Below are 19,093 nucleotides of genomic sequence, written 5' to 3'. Positions count from 1 at the left end.
GTTTTGGAATTAATAATTTTCAATCAGATGGTCATTTTCTAGAGTCAAAATGTCAATACGCAAACGTGAAGTAAACACTCAATTTTCCACATGGCTCAGTCTCCCACACTGAGGGGCTACTTCCTAAAGGAAGGTCTGACGGGAAGTCAAACTTCATTGGAACGTTCTTTCAAGTGTTCCCACGCGCCATGTCAGCGACATTGTATCACATAACCAAAACAAAACATCGAACAGCGACCCTAAATTAAACTCGTCAGTGGTCTAGTATACTTCAAGAGCCCCAGAAGGCAAACTGATGGAAATTTGTCGTAAAACTGTGCTCAGAGAAGCATTAATATTGCAAGGTATTTTGCATGTGAATTGCGAACGCTAGCAAAATGAATTAGAATTTTTTACATTTTCCAACATGGGTAGTTTGTCTAGATTTAGCTTTAACGAAAGCCTGTTAAATAAAACATGTTCAGCTTCTGCTGGTCTTATCTCCGACTAGAAACCGGTTGCCAAGCATTGCATCATTCCTTTCATGTGACTCCCATACGCCCCAAATTCGTCCTGGCCGTCTTATGACTGCATCACATCTTTCTTATCACACAAACTACCCAGATTGGGACAACTAGCAAAGTCATCTAGGCCTGCCTTTTCCTCATAAAAGCTCACATTCATTGGATGTCACTAAGCAAAAGAACCTCGTTTGTTGTTTTGGATTGGTAAGGATACACGTCAGTCTCGCAGTGATTGCGAACCTCGACGTTTGGTTGTGCATAACAGCCCTCCCCATCGTGTTAGGTTGACGTTACTCCTTATAAAGGTCTCCGGGAGTTTCCGAAATTCACATTCAGTGGCTTATACTGAACAATGGTTAACATGTGCTGTCACCAATCTCAACTAAAATATATTCACACCCCGAATCCAAGACAGTCGAGGAAACGGCATAATAAAAGAAAAAGGGTAAGTCAATTACCATAATACTTCGTCTAGTATTTGTTTGGTAACTGACTTGTTGGTTGCAAATCTGTTTATGAGTAGCTTGCGTGATCATGGTCTTTTCCTTTTGGAAAACAAGAATGTGAATATTTTGGCAACTTTCCCACATCTGTTTTGGGAATACAGTTGGTCTTCTCAATTTCATTTTGACAGCACCTTTTATAGACGTTTAATGTGTGGCCGATGGCTTATGTTTATACTTGACGTTAAGTACGCTATCACTTCTTGACTCTGAACTAAAGTTTTCGAGCCGCTAATTGATGGTAGTTTGTCATCATTGACAGCCGAGGAACTGTCAAATGACTGCACATCTCATACATAAACCCCACACATGGGTTGCAGTCTCATCCAGCATTGAATTATTTCCCAGATTAGTAGAAATTTACTGAAACACTGTTATTTGTTTGAAGTGTCATTGAACGGAGTCAAAACATTATTTGTTATAAAAAGTAAGATTTATGTGCAAATAACTCATAATATGCTCACATTGTTCTTTGCTGAAAAGTCGCTCCAAATTCTGTGACATTTGTGCAGTTTTAAGTATTGTTCACAGCCTTTGTTTCCTCCGTCCACTTTGATTCCATGACGTAATTGGCTGGCAGACATGGACTGCTTAAACCTAATCCCAGCTAGAGCTCGCATAAAAACAAAGTTTCAAGATCATAAATAACAGCATATTAAGCCTCTCGTGCAAATGACAACTAAGTTCAAAATGTCGTAATCGTAGTTTGTTTAACGATTTTGCTAGCCAGTTGACTTTGCTTATCTAACGTGTCTCTGGAGCGCCTCTCTGCTGTAGCTAGGCTGCAGCCTAGTCGACAAATGTCTGAAGATTCCTGTACACTGCTGAGTGGGCTGGCCGTGTAAAGGGAGTGGGGAATAGGCTAGACTTTTTTCAGACTATAAAACTCAGCAACGATTTGTTTTCATTGGTGATCTGAAAGAACCTTTATAGAATTGGCATGGATCGACAGATTACTGTCGCATTTAAACTTTTGTTATGATAATAGGCTCTTATAGGGCTTGTAGTTCATTCAAATTGTTGTCTTGACATGATGGCATTATGAAAGCCAACTTTGAGAACAGGTAGGCTAATCCTCTTGATAAAGCAGACAGGTGGGCCTGCTGTGGCACTGTCTGGGGCTCGGAATGAGAGTTAAATGAAAATAAGGCTGTTTTCAACCTTCGTCTGTCACATCAGACGCGCGCTAGGGGCGCCCTGGAGCCCACACAATGCGTCTTTGTTTACATGAAAACCAATGACCTAAATTTTGCTGCAATATTACCCTACTAATGACAGTGCCATGTGGACTACATCCCTTGGCAGCCGACAAGTCATTGTCCAAACTCTTCTCTTTAGGGAAAAACACATTAAGCAACATTCAGGAACTCACAGGATTGCATATTCTTGAAGGATTTAACATGTTTTGTTCCATAATGAGACTTATCAGTTCAGTTACACTGACATATTTTAAAACTTGAATTACCACAAATGTCAAACACTTTGCTGTCATTTTCTCGCAAACATTCACACTTCTATATTTTGTCCTCCAGAATTGTTGGGATACACTATCTCCGACAACACATCGCCAGACTTGATTAAGAGGACATTTGAAAGGTAAGCAGCTGTTTTTTCTCCACTTAAATGCAATTTAAATGACAATATTTTAATTCATTTGTAGTGTTATTCACATTTTGCCAATTCCATTTTGAACGAACTCATCACACCCTTGAAGGGGTATCAAGTAATGCAATTCATACGTTTGGCCACCAAGTGTCCTCATTTCCCAAGTCTCAACGAAGTTAGATGGGAGGGAAGAGAAGCTTTCAATCAAATAACAAAATTTCAGTTTAGGTGGTACGATTGGTTACTTTCCTAGTATGGCCATTACGTGAATGTCAGCGACAAGCTAGCTTCGGTGAACACCTCCGTCACCTTTGCCGTTGTGTGTGATTGGTCGCAGGTCCAGTGTGTACCGTGTGGAAGAGTATCTGTGCGTTGCGACTGAGTGCTGAGATGACTGCGGAGTGGCTGCACCTGCCCCCACCTTACCCCCCCGGAGTGGGGCCGTTGTGTGGTGCAGAGTTGGAGGCGTGGTATGAAGATCTGCAGGACATCCTTGGTTCTGACGCAGGTGGGGCCAAACTAGCTCGACCCCCGCCTTGCTCTGAGGTCAGTGGCTGATCGATTAATTCTACTTTATTTCTATTGTTCTTATTTTCGTGATTTTCTTTAGATTAACGCTACAGTGGCATTCGTCTGGGTATAAGGATGTTATTTATGCGGCCGTGTTGTTTACGCGTCTGCGTGGCCATGTTTTAACGAACGTCGTCTCTGCTCTTCTCGTTTTCGCAGAAGGAGCCCGAGTTTCTGGACGTGTTGGAGAGCTGCTCGCTGACGTGGCTTACGGACGGGCAGGCGTGGGGCGAGGGTGTGCAGCGGGTGATGGAGGAGCCCCCTCCTCCTCCGCCGCTGCCCACCCAGGCCCCAGCGTCTTGCCTCAGCCCCCCGGCTCAGGAGGAGGAGCGGAGAGGAACGGGAGAGGCGCAGGGCCAGGGTTCTGGCTCCGGCTCGGGCGGCGACCTACTGCCGCCCGAGTTCTTCGAGCTGCTGAGCGAGGGCGGGGTGGGCCTGGTGGAGACCGGCGCGGTGATGGTGAGCGGCGCGAGCATCGGCCACCACCACCACCACCACCACCACCACCAGCAGCAGCGCCAACCGCCCTCGCCCGCTCGCAGTGAGGAGGGGCCGCCCACCGTGCCTTGCTCCCCTTCCTCCTCTTCCTCCTCCTCCTCCTCGTCCTCATGTGCCTCACAGTCCCCAGCTCGCCTTGGCCACTCGCCGCCGTCCTCGCCTCCGTCCCCGCCTCCTCCCCCGCCGCCGCCCGTCTCCGCGGCTCTCCTGGTGTCGTCGCCGCGACCCGGGAAGCGCAAGCGGGCTGCGTCGCCGGGGTCGTCGTCCTCCTCGTCATCGTCCGCCAAGAAGAGCCGGCGCGAGCGCGAACAGGAGAACGAGCGCAAGGTGCAGGAGCTGACCGACCAGAACGAGCGGCTCAAGGCTGAGATCGAGAGGCTGGGCGAGGAAGTCCAGCGAACACGCCGCGCCCTGATCGAAAGACTTGTGAACACCCGAAAGTGAGAGAATGTGAGAGTGAAAGAACGAGAGAGTGAGATGCGAAAGAGTGAAATGCGGTTGATAGCTTGGAGAGCGTTGGCTTCAGGAAAAGTCGTGACCTCAACAGTAAAGGTTGAACAGGTGACAGTGCTATGCATATTCAGAGGGAAGAAAGAAGGGAAAAAAGAGACCAAGTTGTAAAAGGGAGGAATGGATGGGCTGGTCAAGAGGAGCCTCCCTTTAGAATGTTAGAGACAGCAAGGGTGATGAGAAAGTGAAGCTGAGCTGAAGTCAAGGAAGACACGCCCCGTTTGAGTTGATTAATTGGGCATGAATAACGAACGCCCGCTTCCTGTAAGTGTTGCTTTATCAATTTACGTCTTTCTGATTGAAGAGAAGACCGATCGATGCCTAACGGAGCACTATGAGATCAATGGAGCGGGGTAGAATGGAAAAGTGTTGGGTAGACTGGCATTGGAGTTCTGTAGGCGGGAAGTACGATTGTTCGAACATAAGGTTTTATCTTATCGTAGTTAACATCGTAGCCCACTAAACGAAATGAAGATAAGATAGCGAGTGTCCAAAGAGAAATGTGTTTTTTTGAGCGTGGAGAGTGCATTTCATTGCTACCGTTCTTCCGGACCTGTCCACTTTCAACGTTTTAGTTTGATATCAAGGGCTAAATTTGTAATATACCTAGTTCACGCCGAGATCAGGAGCTCAGGAAGGTATCCAAGTGTGTGTGTGAGTGTATGGTGGGGGTCTTTTTTTAAAATGCCATCTATTGTATAGCTAAGCTTTTGTAGTAATCTCTATAAGAAAAACATGCAGTAAAATACCAGTGCAGGTTGTAGTAGAAATATTTTTTTCTGTAACTATTAGGTTGAGGCAGCAATATTTGCAATATATGGTTTACCCTGATCGACCAGCTATTTTTGTATTGCCTACTGCCATTATTCAAAATATCCACAGCTCAAATGTATATTATTCATATACCTTTTCATAGGAACTGTAAGTTGTAGGTGAAAGCAATGCATGCATATTTATTGTAACTATGATTAAAACCTGTTAGTTGCATTGTATTTGTTTTTATTCACACGGTTGTACGCTGTAACCCTCATTTATTCATTAAAAAAAAAAAAAAAAAAAAAAAACATGGAAGAAAGGAACGTTTGATGCCGGCTCATTTGTCATTGTGATTGTACAATACTTCTTTGTATTCTGCAGTATTTATAATAACAGAACAATTTTATTTAACAAGTTAACAAGTTTATTGTGGAAATTGCTTAATTTGGCTGCATGACAAACATGGTGTAGTAGTTCATCTATATGATCAACAAAAGACAGATTTTGAATGGAGTCCCTGAAGTATGTCCTGAATTTTAAAAAATGTATTTTACGGCAAAAAACATACATCTGTTTCTTCCATTAAACAGCCAAGCCCAGACCTTGCATTAACCATCGCTATTCACATAGACTTGAAAAGGCTCATTAAAGAATTGATGTTCCTATGAAACAATTCCCTTTCATTGCCAACATCAGTAGCCTCGGAAACACACTCCAGTGGATTCCTGCGGCTTTGATGGTGGTTGTTTTCTCCACTTTAGCGGAGGACCTTTCTCCAACCCCCTTGCCTTTGAACCCCCGTGTAGACCTCTACAGACTGCAGCCTTGTCTTTTCATTCACATTGTGATCCCACAACCGTATACAAACCTCACTCATACTCGCTTCCCACCCATTTCTGATTAAGATTCAGCGTCTCCATCTACCATCTCTCGTTATGGTCTCACTTCTTCTTGCCTTTCTGAGGAGAAGGTTCCGGGTTTTTGCCCTCGGCCAAGGCCATCTGTTTCTTCAGCTCCAGTAGTTTGGCCACCTCCGCTCCGATGACAGCCTTCTCTGCCTTCTGGGCCTTTAGAGCCCGGACTTTGTCACCCTGTTACAGAGAGAGAGGTGTGTGTGTGTGTCAGGGGGGTGATCACCATCACATATGGAAGTAATGATGAAACAGTTATTTATTTACATTCTGCGGATGTTACAAAGCGTAACCCAGCATTGAAATCCACCACCGCGCTGCTGGGGGAGACGCAATACTTGAGCATTCTTTCAGTCGGAACGGCTCACACCGAAACTGTGCCGCGCGGCCCCTCCACCCCACCCCCACCCCTGGTCTCCCTCCATTTCCCTCCACCCCACCCCCACCCCAGCGGTTCACGTGGCAACGCAAGGCAGCGCTGTGGCAAGAAGGCGAGGCGGCACGGTAGCGACACACGGAATGGCGGGCACGCAGAGCTGGTGATGATTAGTCCACTCCAGCCGCCGGTTTACCCGTCTCGTCAGCCCACGAGTAGTGGCCCTTACCTGCTCGGCAACGGCGGCCGCCAGCTGCTTGGCGAGCTCGGGGTCGGCCTTGATGGGCGTCTCTGGTGCAGCCGCAGGGGCGGGGACGCTGGTTTTGGTGGCGGCATTTGTCTGGGCGATGGTCGGCGTCTGAAAGGACACGGGCAAATGGACATTAGGGGGCTTTCGCCACTGAACAGGCAACTTCCGCAGTAGAATATATTTTCTGGTTAGCTCGGGAGTCAGGGGTTGGTTAGGCGCTCGAAATGGCGCTGAGGGACGCCTCAAAATGGCGCTGATGGCAGAATGCAGATGACAAACGCAACACTTGTGAAATATTTAAAACGTGCCAGTGCGGGTTGGGCGTGGCGTTTCTATGGAGATCTACGCCAGGCGTATCACACAACGCACACTTGGAGTTCTATGCCAGGCGTATCACACAACACACACTATGGAGTTCTATGCCAGGCGTATCACACAACGCACACTTGGAGTTCTACGCCAGGCGTATCACACAACACACACTATGGAGTTCTACGCCAGGCGTATCACACAACACACACTTGGAGTTCTACGCCAGGCGTATCACACAACACACACTTGGTTTGTGGATGGCGAAAACACTGAAACATCCAGCCACAACACTGATGTTAAACACTACAGTTGTCAGTACAGACACGACCACACACACAGGCCAGGACTTAATCAGTCAGTTGTCAATTTTGAATTAGTTGGGCAACAGCACCTCACAGCAAATAAATAGTTAATCTCCACACCCAGCTCCGAGATCTACCTGCTTCTTAGATGTTTCCTCCTCCTCCGGCTGTATAGAGGGATTGGTTGGGAGGATGTATGTTAGGTACAGAATAAGACTATAGGTACAGAATAAGACTAGAAAACAGGATAGTTACCAGGGGGGAAAAAAAGAACAGCAACTCTAGAGTTTTCTACTGACCTGCTGGCCTCCGAATCTCTTCTTTAAGGACTCGATCTGCTCCGTCTCAAGCTTCTGGAACAATGGGCTGACCTGCAAAGGAATAACACGGTATTGGAGACATGGCCAGATGCAAGTCAATGAATAAAAAACAAACAAACACAAAATCAATTTATAACACAACTCAAATGTGTCTTTTCTGCTCCCAACAAGTAGCCCATCACCCCAGGTTAATTAAATATAGGGAACCCAAACTACTCAAGAACCCTATAATGGGAACAGTTCTTTCATAACTGAAGATCTGAGATCTAGAACATGCCATATCTGCTGACAAATTCGGGAGTCCTCTTTGCAGCTGCCGGTAATTACTCTAATTGGCAGCGTGAGTTCCACACTATTACATGAGTGGTCATAAATAACCCTGCGTGCTGACTGGCCGGCAGGGTGAGGTGCCGTGCCCAGGGACTCTGCCTGGTACGGCCAGGCACTCCAGCGACCAGCCCTTACCGTGCCGATGCGGTGTCCGGCGGACAGCGAGCAAACAAAGTTGCCCTCCCCTTGCAGCATGATGTGGGCGGAGCCGGGCGGCGCCTGCAGCTGCGTGCGGATGGTCTCGCTGACCGTGGGCATGTAGGGCTCCAGCATGACAGACAGGAGGACGGCCATGTTGACGGACACGGCGGTCACGGTGCCTGCGCGCTGCCTGAAAGGTCAGTCAGTCAATCAATCAAATCACCCAAAAAGTCAACCAATCATCCAAATCAGCCATGTTGGATACGCTAGTTTGCAAATGCCTGTCACTATTTGTATAGATATTATACTAGAAAATGTTTACATTTTAACTCCATTTTCAAATTCATTAAGCACATATTTACATTAATGTAGACTTAAAATGTGTGTGTATAACTTGATATGATAACACAGCTGTCAACAGTTCATAAACATCATAACCACAGAGATGAGCAGACAAGCTCCAAGTAAAGGGACTCACCTGTCTGCATCGCATCCTTTGATTTTCTTCCAGGGCTCATTCACTTGGATATACTGGTTTCCATGGCGAGAGATGTTCAGGATGCACTTTAAGGCATCGCGGATCCTGTCGGGGTAATAATGGACAGGGAGTGAGATGGGCTACACAAGGAATACAAATGCGGAAGTAACACCAGTGTAAAGACGAGACCTGGGCAGTGTCCAGCTCCAGCCCTGATAAAATATAGCAACATGCAATTGATTTGAAGCATATTTTTTTGGCCTTTTTGCCTTTATTCAGACAGGACAGTGAATAGTGTCAGGAAGTGGGTGAGGAGAGAGAGATGACTGCAGGATTGGAACCTGGGTCTCCGTGGGCGCTTGGACCTGAATGTAGACGGATGTTAAATATAAACAGTAGTGTGTTTGTTTATGTTTTATTGTATATTTTTATTGTGTGCATTGCCTATCTATTGTGGTTGAGTTTGCAAACAAACATAAACACCACTGCTGTTTGGGCAGCAGCTTCGATATACCCACCAAACAAGAGAAAACAGATCACAGAGACCGTAGCACACCACTGCACACAATTTCAAGAAAACAGGTTGTTAAACCCAGAAACTGTAGCAAAACGGTGCAAGGTAAAACACATCCCAACATCGTGGCCTCACCTGACTTTGTCTAAGAACTGGATGTACTGCTTGAGCTCCCAGCCCACCTGAGCCAGCAGCCTCTTCTCCTCCACCTGCAGAACCACCTGAGGCACACAGCCCTCAAAGAACTTACTGACAAACATGCCAGCTCTGTTGGGGGGGGGGCAGAGAAAGTGGGAGTGAGATCGTGGTGATCATCAAACAATGCTGACAGTTATGGCAAAAATATTTTTTAATAACATTAACACCACTCTATGTAGCACTTCTGTGAAATCATTTGAGATATTTTGCTATAAATGTTAAATTACTACAATATCACAATATTGTTGTTAAATATGTAATATTGTTGTTAAAGCATATACAAGCTGGCTGGTTCACCAAAAACAAGTTGGGTAAGATTATATATATATATATATATATATATATATATATATATATATATATATATATATATATACACACACACAAACTATATATTTTGTTTATTTATTTTTTTATTATTATTGTTATAGATTATTTTTTGATGAAAGAAACAAAACCCATTTTTTCCCAAAGCTTGCCAACTTCCGCTCCTAACCTGTTAATGAAGTTCCCCAGGTTGTTGAGCAGCTCCGAGTTGTTCTTGAGGGCCATGTCTGCCCAAGAGAAGGCGGCGTCCTGACCCTCGGGTCGAAGGTAGAGCAGGTAGAAGCGCCACACGTCCGACGGGATGCCCGTGTCCTTGGCCATGTCTCCAAACACCCCCACGCCTCGACTCTTGGAGAATTTAGTGTCCTCGTAGTTCAGATACTCTGAGATAGAAAGAAAGATGACAATTCCCCACCATAGAAAAAAAAATGAGTGACATGACCCAGAAGCCTGAAAGCAAGCCTCAGGGAGGAGGAGTAATGAACACCCCATGGATGGCTCCGTTCTGCCTCCTTATGGAGTTTAATTACTGCTTATATAAAGTACTCTCGTGAACCATTTATAACAAAAAAAGGTGCAAATGACTGAGTTGGGTTGGTTGGATGGAGGAAGGTTACCTGTAGCAATGAGGTGGTTAACTAGTGTATAGTTGTCTTGAGCACCCAGTAGAGAACACGGGAATACCACAGTGTGGAAAGGCACGTTGTCCTTTGCCATGAAGTTGTACAGCTCCACCTGGTGGTGAAATGATTGAAGTGAACATGCTTTATGATCTCATTGCAATGTGATTAAATATTTAATGTGAGAGATACATTTATACAACATGAGATTTAACAAGTCCTATATTGATTGTGAAGCAGTTAACAGTGCTCACAAATAAAAGAGTGTGTTAACATCTCCTTTTGTACCTGTTGTGGATTCTTCCACCATTTCTCCCACTGGTCTGTGTAGTTTGCAGTAATTGACAGGTAACCAATAGGAGCATCAAACCACACATAGAAAACCTAGGAGGAAAAGGAGAGACAGACAGCAAAAAACAGCAACAGCAAAAAATATTAGGAATCTTATGAAAGTCGGTTCCTGTAAATGTGTCCCAACTTAAACCTAAACTCCACCTTCATGTGGAGCCCTGAGTGAGCCTTGAGTGAGCCCTGAGTGAGCCCTGAGTGAGCCCCGAGTGGGGCCAATGGTCTAACCTTGCCTGCGAAGTCAGGATGTGGTACAGGGGTGCCCCAGCGCAGGTCCCTGGTGATGCAGCGCGGCTTCAGGCCGTCCCGCAGCCATGAGCGGGTGATGTTTCGAGCGTTGGTCGTCCAGTCCCCGGTGCTCACTGACCGGTCCAGCCACTGCTCCAGATTCGCTTCCAACTACGGATGAGAAACAGCGTGACAGTGACACACAAACCAAATGGTCCATGGAGAGGCGGAACTCCACTGACAGGACACAGAATAAGAAGACATTTGAAGAGACGCCAGATGGCAAGAAAACAAAACAAACAAAATCAAAAAAAAAAAAGGTCCAAACCTTTGGTAGGTCCAAGAACAAATGTTTGGAAGAGCGAATGACGGGTGTTTGTTTACAGACTTTGCACTGAGGCTCCTGTGGGGGGGAAGCACATGACAAACATTACCAGATGAGAGAGGGAGCGCAGGGAGGAGGAAGAGAGAAATGAGCCCTGACATCAAACATCTAAGGGCATGTGATTCTGACAACCTGGCATTATTCCCTTTCCCCAAGAGACAATGCCGTCAGATAAAACAGCTTTTGTCACTTAGCCCCAAATCGAACCATGTTGTAACGAGATCAAGCAATTACTGTTCTTTTTCGTTTTTTTTTATTGTCATTCTGTTTTTCATATTTTAAGACATAAAATGCCACATGTGAACCTTATTTGGGCAAGGCTCATTTCTGCTCAACGTTAAATGTGGATACGGATATGGATTGAACCTTCCGTCTGTGCTCTCTATTTTTGCTATTATACTCTAATTTCATCCGTTTTTAGCACATTTTCTTAATGCTCACAGACAGAACAGATCTGTTCATATAAAAAAGCAGCGTAAATCAGGTTTTACAGCTTCATTACCAACTTAAGAACCTTGTTTTCCAAATACCCCATTTCATTTCCAGTCTGTTAGTCCTAAAGACCTTACCTGAGCTCTGGAAAAGCAAGACTACAGGATAGTTCAGAAAAGCTAGATATTTTATTCATTATGTTGTACTATAAAGCAGTGGTGCTGAACCCTTCTCCAATTGAGAACAGTATTAGATCATGAGAAACATAAAAACCCTGCTAAACATCCTGATAATCTAACCTTACCTACTGAGAACAAAAGTGAACTGGAACCAGGCACACCTGGATCCAGATGTATCCGATTAGGACTGTAAAGTCCATCTGATATCCACAAACACAAACAGACCTCTGAAATAAACCTACAGGAAGGACCCAAAAGCTGCCATCGTTGCCCATATAAGGAGATCCAGGTACCATCTTTGCCCATATAAGGAGATCCGGATATCCTTAGATGGGTAAAAATGGCAGCTTTGGGTTCTTTTTGTAGGTGAACTTCTGAGGTCTATGGGCACGGATGCCCAGTATGTCCTAAGGATGTCCCCTGACCTTCAGCTCCACAGCATTGATGAGACGGCCACACTTGTCACACTGGTCGCCGCGGGCCTCTGGGTAGTAGCAGAAGGGACACACACCCTCCACAAAGCGGTCGGCCAGGAAGCGCTGGCAGCTCTCGCAGCGCAGCTGCTCCACCGTGTCCTCGATGAGGAACCCGCGCTCGTGGAGGCGCCAGAAGATGTTCTGGGAAATCCTGGGCGACAAGGACAAACAGATTAGGAACAGAAAGGAGAGGAGTGTAATTTAATTTATTTCAATTTATTTTTTACAGAAAAACACCACAATAAAAGGAAACTTAGGGCTAGACTTAGGGCTAAAGTTTAGTAGAAGGGTTTATTTGACTTTTGATTTGAATGACAGATTACAGGATCAAAGAATTTCATCCCAAATCACATCAATACAAACACACATAAATACATAAAAAAACACCACAAAAAAGGACATTCAGAGCCAGAGACAACCATATACACATCTGGCACTTACTCAGTCTGTCTCGGGGTGGTAGTGCGTCCAAAGAAGTCAAAGTCGATCTGGAACCACTTGTAGATGCTGTCGTGGATGGTGTGGTACTTGTCACAGATCTCCTGCGGTGTCAGGCCTTCCTCCCGCGCCTTGTTCTCTGTGGCCGTCCCATACTCGTCCGTCCCGCAGATGTAGAGCAGATTCCAGCCCCGCTGGCGGCCATACCTGAAGAGAGAGAGGGGAGGAGGGAGGCACAAAGGATTGTGGGTAAAAAAGCTGTACTTTGCCTGGAGTCTAAGGACAGATTAGACCACATCTCTATCTAGAAATATTCTAGAAGTGGATAATTCATGAATAAATGTTTGATAATAATTCCATTAATCATCCAATGATAACCAACAATAGGTTTTCCTTAAAAATATACATTTGCTACAAATTTGTGTAAAACATGATAATGGTGATGTTGGCAGAGTGGAGCGATACCTAGCAAAGACGTCCGCGCTGAGCACGCAACCAATGATGTTTCCCAGATGAGGAACGTTGTTGACGTAAGGCAGAGCGCTGGTGATCAGGACGTTACGCTTCCCCTCCTCCGGCAGACTACAGAGAGCGACAACACACATCTGTCAAGCAGTGCACTGACCGGGCTTCACTCACACACTTCAGACACGTTCATCAGCATACATAACATCCAGCCCTTTCCACTGCAGATCATCAGTGTTTACGCCGTGTATGAATATATATTACTGTTTAAATGCAATAGCAAATGCTCTGGTGATCTGCACTGGAGCTAAAGAAATGAGATATGCTCACATGGGATGTTTCCTCTCAGGCCTGGTTTGGCAGTCAATCCGCTGATTCCAGATCTGAGCTGCTGCCTCCATCTCTTCCTCCGTCATGACACGGTCTGAGTCTTCTGTCTGTATGTGTGTATCCACGGGGAAATCAATCAATCAATCAATCAATCAATCAATCAATCAATCAATGTCAGAAAAGATCACCCAGCAACATCTCACCACAAGGGATGTTTAAATAGTCTCTTCAATCTCTTACTTCTGACTAACCACACACAACAAAGTGCAACCAGGATGTGTTAATGAGATAACTAATCTGCTGGTGGAGATGGGGCCTTCACCTCTGTTGGGCTGCCACTGCTGCTTGTGTGAGAGTCTCTGTGTGCCTGAGAGCCGTGCGGAACTGGCTGCTTCTGCAGGTATCCCTTGAGGGCCTCCACGCCCTTCCCCTTAAACACGATCCGAGAAGAGGCCTCACAGGCTGGCAGGACCCCGACCCGGTCAAACCAGGTTTTTGTGGACTGCAGCTCACCTTGGATATAGGTTAACATAGAAGTATTCAGCATACCTCACCTTCAATAAACTTCTTACAAGTAGTGTGTTAAACTCTGGTTGAATGAAGGCAGGACACAATTTGAGGATGGAATGGTTAAAGTTTTCAATTGGCCAGCTATGCTGAATAGTGTTTTCCCTATTTTTTTTATTGAAGGCAACAAGAGCATGTAGCGCTATTCCACATATAAACAAAGAAGAATCTTTCCTACCCATCTTCAAACCGTTCTCTAGGAAAGCAGGGTAAAGTGCTCCCCAGAGGACAATGTCTGCAACTCCCACAGTCTCCTGAAAATAAATGGACAGAACCAAACAATATAAGCAATCTTCTTTGTACTCTGTGCTCCTAATCGAGCATTTCCTATTACTGGATATTAGTTACAGAATCAAAGACCACATGGACCGGTAACACAGAATGATGTAAAGAGAACATACTGCTGTCAAGAAAGCCGTGGTCCTTTTGGTCAAGCTTTGCTCTAGGAAACTAAGGGGAGCTTCGAGTGCTTTGGCTGGATCTGTTGTTTTTCCTTGCATCACCGCCAAGTGGAGGGCGCGAGTCAGTGCAGGCTGTCATGGGAATATTCAGTTAGTTCACATAAGTAGTGATGTGTTAGCTACACGCGTGAGAATCACAGTAGCTGTACCACGGAACTGTACCTGCAGTTCTGTAGCCTCCCATTCCAGCCACTGGTTACTTTGTTTGTTGGACTCTGTTCCACTGACTTCATAAAAGTATCTGTGGGACACCAAAATGTTATTCTGAGAAATATATATGGTTATAATACCATATGACTGTATTTGTAGTCAAGAGAGTTATGATGAGCATTTGATGATGGTGAAGGTGTAACACACTTACTGGCAGATGGCATTGGTGCTGAACAGGTAAAGCCCACCGCGAAGATGGAGAGCAGGCAGAGTTGGACGACTGAGGAATGGCACCACTTTCTCTGAAACACACAAAGGGTATATGAGAGAGATGAACATCACTGTAAACCAGTGGTGATACGCAGGACTATGCAGTATACCACTTAAAAAACATCACCATCTCAGTATACTCACTTAAAATAAGCAAGGATACATATTAACATTTGGGGTTGATCACAGCATACCCACTGCAGCTAACTACTACATTCTACATTACAGTATCCACTACAGCTAACTAGACTACACCACTGCCCCCCCCCCCCCCCCCATCACTTTCTTTGTCCAGGTTAATAGATGACCCCTCTGTAAACAAAAGCAAACACTGCCTCGTTACGTAATGTAGACACATTCTAGACGCAGCCAGCGGATGCATGGTATTATGATTTTCCGCTGCCACTATTGTTGTCCCTCACATAGTTACGTTTCAATCTATGGAGAAGCTACACACGACATTTAAAGACAGGGGTTTATCTCACCAGATTTCACATAGGTTGCATTAATAATAGGCTCTCGTCAGGTGCGGTACATGTTAAGCAAACATACAATTAAGTAAGAAGCTAAGGGCCACTGGCTGACAGAGAGCAACACCTGTCAAAATAGTCGAGTGGTCAGAGTGACGTGTATTTGACTGAATGGACAGCCTTCGGAACACCTAGGCTAGTACCCCAATATTCAGAGAACTAACAGATTGGTATATACGTAATGAAAACAGAACAAATCACAATAATGTTGAAAGATTAACAACCTAGGCAGCTGGTACCACATAGCCTAAAAGCTATCTAACATTAGCTTCACTCTAGCTTGCAATGGGCTCTGAACATACCTTCGTGGTTCACATGCTGAACGTCGCATTTGACTCCAGTAAGTTCTAGTACAGCCAACACTTTCAAACAGTGCGGATTACCTTCGCTCACAAACAATTTCATGATTTGCATACAGATTCTCAACCCCTGTTCAAACAGATTCTACTCTTCTTTTCACAGTACCTTCACTTATTTTTTCAATGAAAGCAATTTATCAGACCTACAGCGTGTAGTTAGCAGTGAAAAGTCTGCCGGGTGCCTGCGCTGATGCAACTACTACTCAATCGCCATGATTTTCACTGTAGTTTTTCCAATACGTTTACTTTCCTCCCACAACGATAAAGGGCACATTTAGAGGAACTACAATTTCCAGACACCAGAAGTTTTAGGGGTTCTGATGTACTTCAATCCGATTGGTTTTGGTAGACCACGTGTGCAAGAACGACCAATCAAATGTGTAAATTATTACACGCCAAGAACGTTAAAACTTTCCAGAATTTGCGCAGCAAGGCTTGTACGCAGTGAAAGACTAGTCAACACATAAATAAGAAATGATTAATTTAATTTTCCTTTCAAAAATAGATACATATACCATAGAGCCGCAGAGTGATATGCGATAAAGCTGCGTACTAGTTTATCCTTGTCATTTTTTTTATGAAGAATTTACGCTCGACCTGTCATTTGTCACGTGACTCAAGAGCAGTAGGGTCGAGGCGAGCGCTGGGTCTTCAAAGCGCAAGAACTACCGAAGCTGGTTGACTTGGCGTACAGTTCTGTGCTGGAGGGAGACGCTTACCTCAAGTTAGGTGAGACAAATCTGCGTTTTTCCTCAAATTTATTTGATAAAATGAAAGCAGACATGACCTGTTTTTTCCCTCTAGAATAAACCAGAATTTCAATCTATGTTGAAAAATAAAATGCAATGCTCGAGAATAATAGGCTATTTGCACAACTTACAGTGTACGTTTACTGACAGAAAAAGTTTATTTATTCTGGAATTAGGCTATGTCATTCAGGTTTTCTGCTTGGTAGACTAATGTCACTTTGGTGGGTTATATTTTGAACCTTGAAGAAACTACTAGCATATCTCACACAAATGTGTTGGTAAATTGTTGTCATTATGGTTCAGATCCATGGCGTTCTATCGCTAACAATTTCACGACACCGTGTTCCTTCAAGAGTAATCACTGCATGCACAAATGTGACAGTTTAGATTAGGGCTACTTGTAACTTTAAACCAGTCAATAGGACAACGAATGAGCTGTGGCGCTAAGACACGCTTTGTTATGGACAGTACAGACTCAGCGACATGAATGTCATAGTCGGATAAAGGGACCGTCACAGAGCCTAATGTCCAACTGTTTCGGGCAAAGAAGAATATCACGGCCTCACGAGAGAAAAAAAAAACAGTTAGACTCCAGAGTAAGAGCTTTCTGTTGGACAAATTAATTTACAATTTAATTTACGACTTACAATGCATAACGCTGACTATAGTCTATGCTTATTCTTCTGATTTTATTCAAATGCGAAATAGACACATTTCCAACTGCGTAATGGACATATAATAGGCGTATGTTAGAGATGTTTACTTGCTCCATACTTTATTTGACTTGATCTGAAAAGTTAAATAATGCTAACTAACTAGTACTGACCGTGGGGGACAATTGTTGCTCATACAGACCTACTCTATAAAGAGTCAAGGCAAGGTAGACTTGTCAGCAGCAATAGAATGTCTTTACAGTACTGTGCTGAGGCCAGCCAATTATGCAAAACAACTCCTATAACTTCAGAGCTCTTTCCCTTTCTCAGTCCCCACACACACACACACACACACACACATACAGATTATGATAAGCAAGCTCAACTGACATGTATACTCTTTGCCTCAGCTGCATAGTAGAGCTGTGCTTTTAGATATCCTGTCAGATTTGCAGTCTTTGCATCTTTACACTGGCTCTTGCTCATCCGGTGTAGTCTCTTGCTTTGTGTCTTGTGGTTATGGTGCGTGTTTCAGATCTAAAAGAGCAGCAACAGACTGTTGTGACATCCAAGGTGGATGAAATGTTCACCATTCTTTCTGTCACTGATATCTTAGCACCAATGGAAACAGCCAGACATGATAAGAGTCATGTCACTTGCGGTACTGTCCTTGTAGATCCTTATGGTCCTTTGTAGTTTTATGAGTATGGAAAGATAATTAGCATTTTATGCAGAACAGAAGATTAGAGTGAGGATATAATACTGTATGTGCAAATTATGAACAGGATAAGAGCCAAAGGTGATAGGTTGCTGATGTGCAGTTTGCTGTTGTCCATTTTTCTCCCTTCACACTTAGTGATAGACGGGCTATATGGAAGCTTTTTGAGCAATGATTCCATGTGTTCTGCTTGGATGATCAGGATGAATTTGCCTACTGATGATTAAAGTACTGCAGGAAAAATGATGCCCGATATCAATAGGAATGTACCCAAACAACAATGTGCAGGAGCTTTACCCAGCGACATTGCTCAAAAAGTTGGCTTGTGTACCATCAGCCTTAAGGTGATGGTAGGGCAAATTTTTGAGCAATTTTGCTGGGTAAAGTTCCTGCACATTGCATTGCATTCTGATTGGATGATTATGATAATTCGCCGACTGTTGGTTCAAGTACTCAAGTTGGTTAAAAAATATACCCAATGTGAACCTTAACGATAATACTCGTATTACTGCGTAATTGTTGTAATCTGTGGCTTTTTGGTTGAACTCTGGTTTTCACCCTGTTAACACACGTACACGCACACACACTCACACAGACACACACACACAAACACCAGGCTACCACATTGCATCTTGTTTAATATTTCTGAATGAGAGAAGACCCTCTTATTTGATACAGAATTCAAAGGAGTATTATCATTTAGCCATATTTTTGTAAGGTACTTTCCTAGGTACTGTGTGTTAGTAGATATACTGTCCCCATCTCATATACTGAACTCTTAAGCATATTTTTGCCAGGTACTTTCCTAGGTACTGTGTGTGTTAGTAGATATACTGTCCCCATCTCATATACTGAACTCTGAAGCATATTTTTGCCAGGTACTTTCCTAGGTACTGTGTGTTAGTAGATATACTGTCCCCATGTCTCACACTTTGCCTATGTGCGCCCTTATCAGCGAAAGGTTTGGACAGAACTCTTGTGCGTTCCTTTTTCTCCTAGCTCACCTACACGACCAGTTTGGTGGAGTTGGCTGTGCCACTCAGTCTTATGAGACAGATATTATGCTTTGCCTGACACTGTTTGACAGCTCTCTCTCTCTCGGTTTCTCTCTCTCTCTCGGTTTCTCTCTCTCTCTCTCTCTCTCTCTCTCTCTCTCTCTCGGTTTCTCTCTCTCACTCTCTCTCTCTCGGTTTCTCTCTCTCTCTCTGTCTCTGTCTCTTTGATTGTCCCCTCCCTTCCCAGATCAATAGGCTCTGCTCTTAGGCTGAGAGAAACGTCAATGAACTGTTCGGTGGCCTGTAGGCTTTATCCATGTTCATCCGCACAGTGTT

The 19,093-nt window shown here is 44.4% G+C and overlaps 3 protein-coding genes across 9 annotated transcripts in view; 2 read left to right on the top strand and 1 right to left on the bottom strand.

Moving 5' to 3' along the window:
- Nucleotides 1-821: 821 nt before the first annotated feature.
- Nucleotides 822-5,176, top strand: ddit3 (DNA-damage-inducible transcript 3). Its single transcript, XM_048255002.1, has 4 exons — nucleotides 822-948; nucleotides 2,539-2,602; nucleotides 2,949-3,157; nucleotides 3,341-5,176. The coding sequence occupies exons 3-4, from the start codon at nucleotides 3,002-3,004 to the stop codon at nucleotides 4,121-4,123; spliced, it is 939 nt and encodes a 312-aa protein (XP_048110959.1). The 5' UTR covers nucleotides 822-948; nucleotides 2,539-2,602; nucleotides 2,949-3,001; the 3' UTR covers nucleotides 4,124-5,176.
- Nucleotides 5,177-5,351: 175 nt separating this feature from the next.
- Nucleotides 5,352-15,866, bottom strand: mars1 (methionyl-tRNA synthetase 1). Of its 2 annotated transcripts, XM_048255000.1 has the most exons (22): nucleotides 15,586-15,866; nucleotides 14,695-14,785; nucleotides 14,496-14,574; nucleotides 14,274-14,405; nucleotides 14,051-14,126; nucleotides 13,628-13,818; nucleotides 13,306-13,412; nucleotides 12,976-13,092; nucleotides 12,514-12,717; nucleotides 12,022-12,223; nucleotides 10,929-11,003; nucleotides 10,601-10,771; nucleotides 10,313-10,408; nucleotides 10,022-10,139; nucleotides 9,574-9,787; nucleotides 9,015-9,146; nucleotides 8,366-8,470; nucleotides 7,882-8,077; nucleotides 7,396-7,467; nucleotides 7,234-7,263; nucleotides 6,462-6,590; nucleotides 5,352-6,036 (listed from the first exon to the last, which is right to left on the bottom strand). In XM_048255000.1, the coding sequence occupies exons 1-22, from the start codon at nucleotides 15,695-15,697 to the stop codon at nucleotides 5,887-5,889; spliced, it is 2,799 nt and encodes a 932-aa protein (XP_048110957.1). In that variant the 5' UTR covers nucleotides 15,698-15,866; the 3' UTR covers nucleotides 5,352-5,886. The 2 variants fall into 2 exon arrangements, with proteins under 2 accessions (XP_048110957.1, XP_048110958.1); XM_048255001.1 differs by lacking the exon at nucleotides 7,234-7,263.
- Nucleotides 15,867-16,304: 438 nt separating this feature from the next.
- The window catches only part of arhgap9 (Rho GTPase activating protein 9), a 45,784-nt gene continuing 42,995 nt past the window's right edge, over nucleotides 16,305-19,093 (top strand). For all 6 annotated transcript variants that reach the window (XM_048255259.1, XM_048255258.1, XM_048255255.1 and 3 more), the window contains exon 1: nucleotides 16,305-16,371. The gene's annotated coding sequence lies outside the window, so the exon portion shown is untranslated. The remainder of the gene's footprint in view (nucleotides 16,372-19,093) is intronic.

Source organism: Alosa alosa, chromosome 10, assembly GCF_017589495.1.
Source record: "Alosa alosa isolate M-15738 ecotype Scorff River chromosome 10, AALO_Geno_1.1, whole genome shotgun sequence".
NCBI lineage: Eukaryota > Metazoa > Chordata > Actinopteri > Clupeiformes > Clupeidae > Alosa > Alosa alosa.
This window is presented reverse-complemented; position numbering and strand designations above follow the sequence as displayed.